The 12,500-nt window shown below is 45.2% G+C and overlaps 2 protein-coding genes across 2 annotated transcripts in view; one reads left to right on the top strand and one right to left on the bottom strand.

Annotated features, from left to right (window-relative positions):
• The window catches only part of LOC125289387 (steroid 17-alpha-hydroxylase/17,20 lyase), a 6,093-nt gene extending 3,106 nt beyond the window's left edge, over positions 1-2,987 (bottom strand). Inside the window, exons 1-4 of the mRNA XM_048236182.1 lie at positions 2,576-2,987; positions 1,525-1,663; positions 1,026-1,303; positions 659-745 (exon numbers count right to left, since the gene is read on the bottom strand). Coding sequence (XP_048092139.1) covers positions 659-745; positions 1,026-1,303; positions 1,525-1,663; positions 2,576-2,878 — 807 coding nt within the window. The 5' untranslated portion in view covers positions 2,879-2,987. The remainder of the gene's footprint in view (positions 1-658; positions 746-1,025; positions 1,304-1,524; positions 1,664-2,575) is intronic.
• A 4,838-nt stretch (positions 2,988-7,825) lies between these two features.
• Positions 7,826-12,500, top strand: part of LOC125289147 (F-box only protein 41-like) — an 11,478-nt gene continuing 6,803 nt past the window's right edge. Inside the window, exons 1-5 of the mRNA XM_048235845.1 lie at positions 7,826-8,174; positions 9,509-9,794; positions 11,130-11,194; positions 11,402-11,586; positions 11,809-12,014. Of these exons, the coding sequence (XP_048091802.1) occupies positions 7,897-8,174; positions 9,509-9,794; positions 11,130-11,194; positions 11,402-11,586; positions 11,809-12,014 (1,020 nt within the window). The 5' untranslated portion in view covers positions 7,826-7,896. The remainder of the gene's footprint in view (positions 8,175-9,508; positions 9,795-11,129; positions 11,195-11,401; positions 11,587-11,808; positions 12,015-12,500) is intronic.

Genomic DNA, 12,500 nt, shown 5'->3' with positions numbered 1-12,500 from the left:
CCCTCATCATGTTACCAATACACACAGTCACATGAAAGCAAATGCACTTGTGCACACATACACGCACACACACGTACACACACGCACACACACACACACACTATAATGCTCTCCCGCCTGCACACACACACGCACGCACATTCCATCAGGCTGAGTGTGAGATTATGAATAGGGTAAGGGTCGAGGTCAGGGTCAGGGTCAATGTCATGGTGGTTGCCTGCAAGTGCACCTCCTCCCACTGACCTCTGACCTTTAGAATGCATGCATCACTATTGACAACATGTGTCTTCGAGGTTAAGAACATATTGGGATAGGTGTTTCAAAGAAAGAGAAATGGCATTGCAACATGCACTTTGTAACGTTATTTATTTATTTTCTTATTTTAAATTAAAAAATATTTGCCAACATTTTTCTTCCAGGAAAAAAGAGGGTTAAGTTGTGGGGTGGAGAGAGGGGTTAAGCCCATAACTACAAACAGCTGGTACACAAAGAACCTTTCCTAGAAGGGGTCAGATCCATCAAATGAGGGTTGACAGCCAAAGAGAACATCCAGAGCCCTTACAGTTTTGAATTAAAGTACGCATCACAAAAAAGCCATTAAAATGTGTTATTTCAGATAAAGATTTCACCGGTGGGTAAACATGCACATTTGACATACCTTATGTTCCTCTAGTTTTGTCGTCAGTAGGCTGTCTCTTACTTTCACACACGCTTTCAGTTTCTCCAAATCTTTATTGGGGAAAATCTTTCATGGGAAGTGCCAGAAAAATAATCACAAACACACACACACACACACACACACACACACACACACACACACACACACACACACACACACACACACACACACACACACAAATACATGCATACACACATAGTAATGCAGTTAGACAAACTGTATGATATACTTGTGTAAACAGTCTGTGAACTGCTTTACAATAAGGCCTTCTTCATAAGAAGCTATTGATTAATTTAGAAATTAGTCAACAAGATACAACAGAGCTAGAGTAACCATAGTAACCCACTCGGAGCCAGGGGTAGATGTCCACCAGAGCGCCACGGGCGATAGTCTGGACGATGCCGTCGTTGTAGTCCATGACTTCACGGAGCTCAGGGTCGCCAGCGCTGTAGTTGCCGCTGAACACCAGCCGACACACTACGTTAGTGACCGCTCTGAGGATGGCAGGTGCGGGGTCCACACACACACACCTACATACACCCTCACACACACCGTTCCCCACACACTCGCGCTGAGCACCCAGGGAGAGGAGCTCTGCAACCAGGCAGTCTGCTGCTTCTAACACTGGAACCAATAGACACAGACATGCACACATACATATACATGGACACACACACACACACGTTTTGGATGAGTTTGCTGGGCGATATAGTGGAAATTAGTGGAAAAAGTGCTTGTGTTAGCCTTTCTGTGTGTGAGTGTATGTGTGTCTGCATTTTTAGGGTGATTTTTTTTTTGTGTGTGTGTGTGTGTGTGTGTGTGTGTGTGTGTGTGTGTGTGAATACCTATGGTCTGCAGTTTACTGGATCCCTCTCCAAAGAGGCTGAAGGCACTATGCACCAGCTTGCGCTGGCCTCTCCACAATGGGCTGTAGTCGGCAAAGGCGATGTCCTTCCCCCCACGAGTCAGAAGCTCTGTAGTCACCTGAAACACAATCCCTCACTCAGTGTTTGTGGGTGATTATACAACAACAACAACAACACAGGCAACCAAAGCACTTTACGGTGAAGGAGGAACCTCATAAGTAAGTATTTATACTCTTTTGATCCCTTGAGGGAAATTTGGTCTCTGCATTTATCCCAATCCGTGAATTAGTGAAACACACACAGCACACAGTGTACACACAGTGAGGTGAAGCACACACTAATCCCGGTGCAGTGAGCTGCCTGCATGAACAGCGGCACTCGGGGAGCAGTGAGGGGTTAGGTGCCTTGCTCAAGGGCACTTCAGCCATGCCTGGTCGGGGTTCAAACCGGCAACCCTCCGGTTACAGGTCCGAAGTGCTAACCAGTAGGCCATGGCTGCCAAGAACCAATCATTAACCACCAACTAAGTGTAGCATGTGTAGTTTTTTTGGTAAAAAGCTCAATTTTCTTTTTTTCTGACCATAGAACACAAAGGACACACAAGCAAAGTCCCAGTAGCATTTAGCATCTTTACCAGGGGTGCCAACAAATTTGAAAGGCACTGTACATTTGAATTGACAATTGGTAAAGACGATCACAGCTTATTGGAGGGGTTCAGATAGTTGTACCACACTTAAAGTATCTATCTATCTGTCTATCTAAGGTAATTTTAATGTTATACAATTTGTTCAGCTATTTCATCATATTATTCAGTGCTTATGAAGATCTGATCATGCAGTTTTATTAAAAAATGTCTAAAGGCTTCAAAAACTATCCGACACCACACAAAATTGGGATATTGTGTTGATTGCTTACCAGTAGATAAAGTGTACACACACACACTAAATGAGAATAATCTTTTCAAGTGTGTGTTTGTGTGTGTATGTCTATATATGTGTAAGTGTATGTGCACAGACTGTGTCTTCCTCACCATGTAAGGTCGTCCGGCGAACTCGCGGCCCTTGCCGAGCAGGACCTCGCGCGCATGCGCGTAGTCGTTGACCACCAGGGCCAGGTGCGGGCCCAGGTAGAGTGCGTAGAGCTTCCCATAGGTGCACGCCAGCTGTGTGAAGAGCAGGTGGGGCGGCAGCTCCGAGCGCAGGCTCAGCAGACTGCCCAGCAGCGGCAGGCGTGGTAGGCACGGCAACCTGCCGGGGGAGCGACGCAATTCCAGGAGGCACTTAAGCAGAGCAGCGAGCACGATCAGACCACCCAGGAACAGTGTCAGGCCCATCTGTGTGCATGCGCTTTAATGGAGCTGGTGTGCATGTGGTGAGTTAATGATGTGTATGTGTGATGTGTGAATGGGCTAATGCTGCTCGCACTGCTGTATCCCAGCACTGTGTTGCTATACTTATCAACACTGACTTGTAGTCCCACTCATACTTATAGGACCAGCCCTCTATCTCTCTCTCTATCTCTCTCTCTCTCTCTCTCGCTCTCTCTTGCTCTGTCAGAGTGGATGTGTGTCTGTGTCAGAGCCTTGGTTTGAGATAAAAGGGTCAGGGATGTTTCGAACATGCTGACTAGAAACACACACACACACACACAGTCACTTTGTTGTAGAGCAGAGCAGATAAGGAGAAGACTTAATGAGGAGGTAAAGTGTGTGTGAGGTGAGCAGGTAGAGACAGACCAGCAATTGATGTCACTGGGAGGGCAGGTGTGTGTGTGCGTGCGTGTGTGCGTACACTTTATCTATCGGTAAGCAATCAATATCCTAATCAGCCAATTGAAATATGACAGTTAATTGATGTAGTGTGCCAAAGAAATGGATTTCCATTGATTAAACTTTTTTACCAGATCCCGTTATTTAGAATTAATACCCACCAGCCAATCAGAAAAGAGTACAGGATGGAGAGAAGTTGGTTGTGAGACTTGGCCAAACACTTTTCGGGGGTTGCCAGGCAAATAGTTTAAGAATCACTGCTCTAGGGCTTTGCCATTAGTCCTCATGACAGTTGATTATATGACAATGTCATGACACTGTTATTGGTAATGATCATGACAGCTCTCAGCATTTTAGATGCTATAACAACTTATTTTATGTAACTAAGCTGTCAGCATAATAGCCTACATTATGTTACGACAATTTCTTACACTGATACAATCAAAGGACTCTGACGGTTGTAAATACTTTTAAGAGCATATGCCCTCAAGGGCATATCAGTAATACATCTTGCCAAGCAATTTCAGTATTTATGCCTTTAAACAAAAAGGTCTGAACTGTCGTGTCATAGCAGACAGAAAGTTAACAAGCAGTAATAGTCTTCAAATTTACAGTATCAGCTTTTTAAAAGTCACTCAATCACTATCATGAAGATCGTCAGGAATTTCAGCGTCTCTATCCCTTCGTGTTTGTGTGTGTGTGTGTGTGTGTGTGTGTGTGTGTGTGTGTGTGTGTGTGTGTGTGTGTGTGTGTGTGTGTGTGTGTGTTTTCAGCCTTGAGAAGTCCAATGCATTGCCTGCCAAGGTCAGTAGTATGTGTTTGTGTTTGTGTGAAGGAGAAAGAGCCTGCCAGTCGTACTGGATGACCTTACAGTTGACCCTCACAGAGGACAAGTGATCGGGGCTGAGAGACAGCGTGTGGAGCCACCAACAGAACAGACCAACCCCAGGGGTCAGTCTCCAGGTCAGGACACAGTGTACCCAGCATGTGATGGAGCAGGGTAGAGTCCTCCAGCCATGGAACATGAAAGCCTTGTGCCCTCCCCCATGCCATCAATATGGAGTTTGGAGTGACTTGTGGTATGTTTAGGAGAAAGACAGTTGCTTGGTACCAGTTTCTCTGTTCCAAAACTGTGGCAGCTCTACCACAAACCCAGAGCTTCAGAAACCAATAACAGCTGCCATGATCTGAATTCTGAAGGATGTCTGGGCTGACCTTTGAAACAGCTTTGATCTGCCAAGTTATAGCAGTTTCTCTTCCTCTTAAGAGCCTGTGAGTTTAGTCTTTCTTCTTCATATATCATGTTGTTCTTCTAGTCTACAGTATGCATTATATCAGAGAAGTTGCTGAGTTAACTCATAACTTCACACAGCAAGGTGTGCTCATCCAGACATTCATCACAATGTCCTACTTTCCAGCTCTCTTCCACTGTATATGGCATATACCATAACAAACTTCAGCAGTTTTTCTGCTGCCATATCAGAGAGCACCTCATGTCTTATTATGCATATTTAATGCACTCTTATAAGTATAAGTATATATACTCTTTTGATCCCGTGAGGGAAATTTGGTCTCTGCATTTATCCCAATCCGTGAATTAGTGAAACACACACTGCACACAGTGCACACACAGTGAGGTGAACCACACACTAATCCCGGCGCAGTGAGCTGCCTGCATCAACAGCGGCGCTCAGGGAGCAGTGAGGGGTTAGGTGCCTTGCTCATGGGCACTTCAGCCGTGCCTACTGGTCGGGGTTCGAACCGGCAACCCTCCGGTAACAAGTCCGAACAGTCTGATGATAAAACAGATTTTGCTATGATGTTGATTGTGGAGGCTACTTGTTGGTTGCTAGAAAGCTGGTTGACAATATGACAGGTCTGACTGTATACTGTTAGTACACAGCGTATTAGTATATAGATTTCGTGCCTTGTGAACAGAACACTTGTCAAGCGACATTCTGCGCCTAAAGGGATTCTTGTTGGTGTTTTTTTTTTTTAAGTAATATGTGATTATATAGTCAGTAATAATAAGAAATACTATGAACATAACAAAAATATATATCCACTTATTAAATCTCAATATTGAAAATGAATGAAAATACCCTATACACCCTATATACTGTATTTGCACTTTTCCATTGTTCAAAATCCTACTGACAAAAAACAAATCTATGAAAACCATTGAATTAAATAATTAAAAAGTTGTGATTCTGATCTTTTAAATAAAATTAGAGATTGGCCATGATGCCAAAGGCCAGGATTCATAGTATCCTGGATCTATGAAATAACCAATCTTTAAAAATAAAGATCTGCCCACCTCTATAGGAATTTAACAGGGGTGTGTATACTTACCCTGAATTTTTAAGGAACATCCACTGATTAATGCTCATCCACTGATTAATGGAGGTTAAGCATGTGATAAGGGGGCAAAGGCCATCTGGGTTGGTTGGCTCCACAGAAATATATGATTTCCATAAGTCATGGTCCGTTCATGCCATCTGGGAATATTAGGGACTGCCTCCGTGATTCCGTTGTTTTTCCAACGCAAGTGTTCATGTGCTCTGCCGTCGGAATGTGTGAAAAACGTTGTTCACTAATCTTAAATAAACAACTGTATTTGATTAAACATGGTTTAAGATGATTGTGAAAGAGTGACAAAATCAGCAAATTCCCAAGTACATATTACAATTGTTGGACATGAAAGGCCACATGGACTACAAATGATACAAGGTGAGGACAAAAGTGACAACAAGCCCCCAAATAGGCAACTCCAGTAGCAAAATGTTCCCCCAGTTTCCCATCTCTTATTCCCACATGAAGTGACGTGAATGATGATGTTTTCACTGGGAAAATGTTCTTACCATGCGCATGAACGCACCGTAGACCATGGACCATGACTCCCTCTCGATTTCCGGGGCACGAGCTGGAGGACCGAGCACTGAGGAGAGGGGCCGTATGCAAATAGAGCTTTGAGATGAACCCATCGGGTCACGCTCGCTCCCTCGATGACGTCACGAGCGCACCACGAAGGAGCGCATCTCCTGAGCGAAAAGAGCATCCACGCGGAATGCTTCATAACGGACAAAACGATGGACAAGAGCGGAGAGGTAAGTGGCAGTAGGCGTGAAACGATATTTCTGGAAAATGGTATGATGTTGACAATTTAATTGCACTGTTACCTAGAGCCAAAAAGTCTTGCCTGGTTCAGGTTCATTGGCAATGCGTGTGTGGGACTTTGTGGGTCGCTGGGTGCATGGTGATAATTTATGCCAGACAGACACATCGAAAGAATAAACTGTAAACATAATTTCTGTGTGGAGAAGGCGCGATGACGACACTCCCATGCATGTCACGAATTCGACTCGAATTTTACACAACGCGCAAGACTTTCTGTTTTGGTTCCGGCATACAAGGCATCAAAGAAACGGTCACGCACGTGCCATGGAAAAGGCGGCTTTGTCTGCATGCCTCTCATGCGTGATTAAAATGGTATATGAGCCTGTGTGAGCGGGCTCGCAAGGGTGAGATGGCCAGCTGATAGGAGCACTGAGGCAAAAGAGGACGTTTCATCTCTCCTTGTTTCCGCCCGCCGCATGCGCATACACACACACACACGCACACACACACACACACACACACACGACCATAAATAGGAATACACATGTTTTACTTGTTGTACTGAAGAACACATCTAGCCTGACTGTCATTAAGGAGTGTGAGTGTGTATGTGGTGTCTGCCCTGACTATGTTTAATTAATGCCCCTCACTCACATATAATCTGACTCATACATACAGCCAGGCAAACATCATGTATTAAAGTAGCACATCAACTGGAGCATGACAGTCATGCCATATCCTCTGTCCAGACAGACAGACCAAAAGAAAGACAATTAGACAGACAGACAGACACAGATAGACACATACCCATCAAGGGTGGGAGCAAGCATGCTAATTAAAATACAAATACACAGACATGGTAGTGAATCACATTTCTGCTTGTTTATTGCAGGACTGAAGATATTGTGGTGACCTCTCCAGTGTGTGTTTGAGCGTGTGTTGGTAACTATGTCTGCATGACTGATTGTTGTGTGTGTGTGTGTGTGTGTGTGTGAGAGAGAGAGATGGCTGAACAGGCACTCTCTTGTCCATGGTGTCCCCTGGACTTTGAGAGTGTGCGTTCCCTGTCTGCGCACCTGCAGAGTGTGCATCCCCAGGAATGGATGTGTGCCCTCTCCCTGCTCACCCGGGCCCTGAGGCCAGGTGTTACAGACAGCCGTGCCCAGATCGAGCTCCCCTTCCTGGGCTTCTGCAGGCCAATGCTCCCTTACCAGTCCGGGGCCCTGGAGCCTCCCGTCATTGCTGAGCCACGTCTCTCTCCGGGAGACATCTCTCCTCTCCTCTCCCTCCCTCATCTGTCCATCTTTGCTTCCTCTCCTCGCTTCTCCTCCCGCTCTCATCTCTCTCTCCACCCCTCCTCTCGTCTCCTCTCCCTCCGTTCATCCTCCACTCTCGGGCCTTTGTCTTCCCTCTCTCTCCCCTCGTCCTCCTCCTCCCGCTGTCAGACAGTGGCAGTCTGGAGCTCCATGGGGAGAGAGGGGGCCTCGGGTTGTATGAAAGCCCAGCGGGGGCAGCCTGGCTGGGGCCTGGCCTGGCTGGAGGCCCTGATGATGGGAGAGCTGGAGAGAAAGAGTGCAGAGGTGCGTGTTGCAAAGAAAGAGAAGGAGAAGTTGCGGCGAGCGAAGGAAGAGCTGGAGGAGAGGAATTCACAGCTCAAGCGACAGCTCTCCATCGCTGCGGAGATGATGACCGATCTTCGACGAGAAGTGATTGAGAAACAGAGGGAGCTGACCTCGAAGGAACGGTCAGTGCAGTGCCCAGCTATATTTGTTTGTGTGTGTAAACATGTATGTTTGTGAAGTAGGATTACTAATATGAGGTGTTTGTATTATTTCCTGAGCATCACAGTTGGTAATGTGTATGTGTGTTACATTACATTTAGCAGACACCAAAGTGACTTACATATGTTAGCTATATTACAAGGGATCACATTGTCCCCGGAGCAACTTGGGGTTAAGTGCCTTGCTCAAGGGCACAACGGTAAAGACCAGGAATTGAACCGACAACTTTCAGGCTACTGCACACTTAGCCCAGCTCCTTAACCACTACACTACCACCGCCCGTGTGTGTGTGACAGAAGATGATTGGGGTTTATGATGCTTCTAATATCAGTGTGATTTCCTACTGTTTTATAGTATTGCGTCATGTATTTTGTGGGTTTATGGGATTTGGAGTTTGTTTAAAGCATTTATCACTGCACTGGTGTAGTTTAAAAGAGGTCAAACGTGTTTTTTGACCTTTTTTGTTTACTATAATTATCTAGAAATGTTTACCAGACAGGTCATGTGGTGCTATTGACTGTCTAAAGTGATTATCTGTCTTGTTCACTAGTAAGGTTTCCAAGGCACAGTCTGTAATAGATTTTAAGATGTTGATTGTACAGTAGTTCCAGGGTAACTGCCCTGCCAGGTTTATGGGCAGGATTCGTAAATCCTGGTTTCTACTACTAATCTACTAATCTACTACATGTAATTTAGCATCTTAAGCTTTGTATATACCTGACGTCTCACAGGACTAAAGGATTCTTGCATACAGCACAGGCTGCATTGTGACTGCTGTTGCTCTAGGCAACACTTCCTTATTTGGCAGCATGGAGGGTGCTATTCAGAGGTCACAGGCAGCCCACATGGTGCCTGATGAGAAATGGAGTCTGACAGGATCGCTGAGAGTCTCTGGGTAGTCATACTCCCTTTGTCTCTATCTCTCCCTCCCTCTCATTCTTCCTCTTCTCTTTCACTTCCTATGTCTCTCTTTCCCTTTCCCTTTCTCTTTCTCATGCTCTCTATGTCTAATGCAAATTACAGTATGTTGTGTTGATACAACACACATTTTCTTAAATCCAGATGGTCAAGGTAGGAGGAATACATCCAAGACAAAAAAGGACTATTAAAATGAGGCATTACACAAAAATGTAATTATTTAATAAATTATTTCTCATAGTGCAATTTAATCTAATTTGTCTTCAAGTGTGTGAAGTGACCAACATCTGGTTAATTTGTGTCACATGCTGAAAGGTACTGTGTGTGTGTGTGTGTGAGTGTGTGTGTGTTTATGTTGTGTGTATATTTTATGTTGCAGACAGGTGTGTGAGCTGAGTGTGTTCCTGAGAGACACGGCACTGAAGGAGGCCGACGCCAAGCTGCGCCTGCAGGAGTTTATCGAGGAGCTGCTGGAGAGGGCCGTGACCGCCGAGACCCTCCTGCTGGACCAACACACACAAGCGCAATCACGTTACGCTCGCTCACGCTCACGCTCACACTCCCAGTCACACTACACTCCTGTCCTCACCCACCAAACGTACTTGCGCTATGCACACACCCCACACTGCAGGAGCTCTGGGGCCGGGATGAATGGGAGCTACCAGGTAAGTCCATGTTTTATTAGGCCCTAATTGTAGGCCCTCACTCATCCACATGGATACACACACACTATCTCTCTCTCTCTCTCTCTCTCTCTCTCTCTCTCTCTCTCTCTCTCAAATTCAAATTCAAATTCAAAAGGAGCTTTATTAGCATGACCATAATGTTGTACAGCCAAAGCATTTGGGTCAAATGCATGAAATGGGGAGGGAAAGAGGGGGTAACACACAAATAAAACAGAATAATGATAATTGTAGAATTATGAACTATGAACTATGAACTATGGAAATGGGGAAGAGTGTGTGTGTGTGTGTGTGTCTGCATGTTCGTGTGGGCATGTGTCCATGTGGCTGTGTGTGTGTGTGTGTGTGTGTGTGTGTGTCTGTATCTGTGTCTGTGTCTGTGTTTCTTTGTGTATGTAATGTATGTTCATATTTAGGTAACGCAAATTTCACCTCTCTCTCTCTCTCTCACTCACACACACACACACACACACACACACACACACACACACACACACACACACACACACACACACACACACACACACACTAACACACATGACACCATAATACCACTGCCTTAAGTAAAAAGGGCATAGATCCTATTATCATTGTTTACATAGCTGCTCTTATGTTGAGTTGGAGAGGGGCTCTTACTGAAGTCTTGCCAAAAAATAATCAACCAGCAGTCGCATGGCACAACACTATTCCACATAATGTTAACACTACTTCATGAGGCTAACCATGAGAGAGCTCAGCCATCAGGGGAACAGTCTTAACGTGTCTGTCTGAATAGCTGCTGTCTGTGTAGTCAACATTGTGCCTGTGTGAATCTCTCTCTCCACACGTGTATGTGTGCAGAAGGATGTTGTCCACTCTTTGTTGTATTCTACTGGCTTTTTGCATCTGTCAGTGAGCTGATGGTGTTGCATGATTTGGTCTCTGATGTGTAGACGTGTGAGAGGTGGGGGTCATATCGCAAACATAGATTTTTCCATTTTGTTAAACACATTACAGCCAGTAGGGAGGCTATGCCAGACGCGTAACTGAAGCACTCTGTTTGCAAAGCATTTGCTGCAACAATTTGCTTCCACTATAATCAATGGAACTGGCTACACCAGATGTGATGGCAGCACATACGCTCAAACAAATTAGACCACTCTTCTAAAACTATTATTACACTCCGCCAACCAAGCTCTTCACTTGCATACCATATAGCCCAAGCCTTAAAAAGCTTTTCTTTCTTTCTTTCTTTCTTTCTTTCTTTCTTTCTTTCTTTTTTTCTTTTGTTTTTTCTTTCTTTCTTAATCTCTCTCTCTCTCTCTCTGCTTCTTATAGAGGAGTCAGAGTGTCTCTGTTGTGTCGGGACACACGTATCAGCAACATGTGTCTCCTGATAAGAGGTAAACCCTGTGTGTGTGTGTGTGTGTGTGTGTGTGTGTGTATGTGTGTGTGTGTGTGTGTGTGTGTGTGTGTGTGTGTGTGTGTGTGTGTGTGTGTGTGAGAGAGAGAGAGAGAGAGAGAATGTTCATGTGTAGCAGTGTAACAATGTAACAGTATAGTGTGCCTATATAGAGTGTACTAACAGGTCTAGTTTATATGTACCTGAGGTGGCCGCGGGGGGTGAAGCGGACCCTATCACTGGGCTCATGTATGTGCGAGCGAGGGTGTGTGTGTGGGAGGAGATGGTGTCTGTGCGAGAGAGGGTGTGTGTGTGTGAGCTCCGACGAGGGAGACGACTCATGGTCAGCTGACACCTCAGAGCTGAGTTTGTGGCCACACACACCGAGCAGAGGTAATTCACGCACACGCACACGCACAAGCACACACACACACACACACACACACACACACACATACACACAGATATTGAATATATATGTCTTTCAGGCATCATTGATATTACGTAGTGAGAAAAAATGCTGAAGTTGGACTCCGTCCCATTTCTCTGGTCTTTCCTTCGCTCACGTTTTCTTTTCTCTTCCGTTTGTCTCCGGGCTCCTCTGATTTCCTCCAGATGTCTCTCAGGCTGTCTGTCCCTTCTGCAGTAAGCCGAGCCGCTCTCTGGAGTGTGTGTGTATAGCGCTGAGGTGTGTGTTTGCGTACCTGGACGTGCACACACTGCTGAATGCTGCTGAGGTATGTCGGGCATGGAGGAACGTGTCACGTCACTCATCGCTCTGGATCCACGTCACCCTTGAGAACACACACATCTCCTCTACAGTAAGGAATACACACACACATACACACACACACACAGGATGCGATTCAGAGGCAGAGGCCAAAAATTTAACCCAGCTACAATTTGTAAGGTATCACCAATATCAAGTTAATGTTACAAATGTATGGCAACATCAATTCTTAAAATGGTTCTGGTCTACAATTGAATATCTATTGAAAACTTCACAATGGAGGATGTTTCTAGACTGTGATCTGCAGGCAACTTGTTGCCTATTTTTAGAAGATGCGCTGCGGGCTACCTGGTGTCCGAGGGCACTGTATTGAAGATCCCTGCTATAGACTACTATATACTATAGGCATCATCTTGTACAGACAGATACAGATATATACAAATGTATACACAGTCACTCACACAAACATACAGACACACACACACACACACACACACACACACACACACACACACACAGATAACAGCTTCGCAATTTGCATTTGTACATTCACACTATCAAATACCCTCACAAACCT

This window comes from Alosa alosa, chromosome 24, assembly GCF_017589495.1.
Source record: "Alosa alosa isolate M-15738 ecotype Scorff River chromosome 24, AALO_Geno_1.1, whole genome shotgun sequence".
Lineage (NCBI taxonomy): Eukaryota > Metazoa > Chordata > Actinopteri > Clupeiformes > Clupeidae > Alosa > Alosa alosa.
The sequence above is the reverse complement of the archived record's forward strand: the minus strand, read 5'-3'. Positions and strand labels throughout refer to the sequence as shown.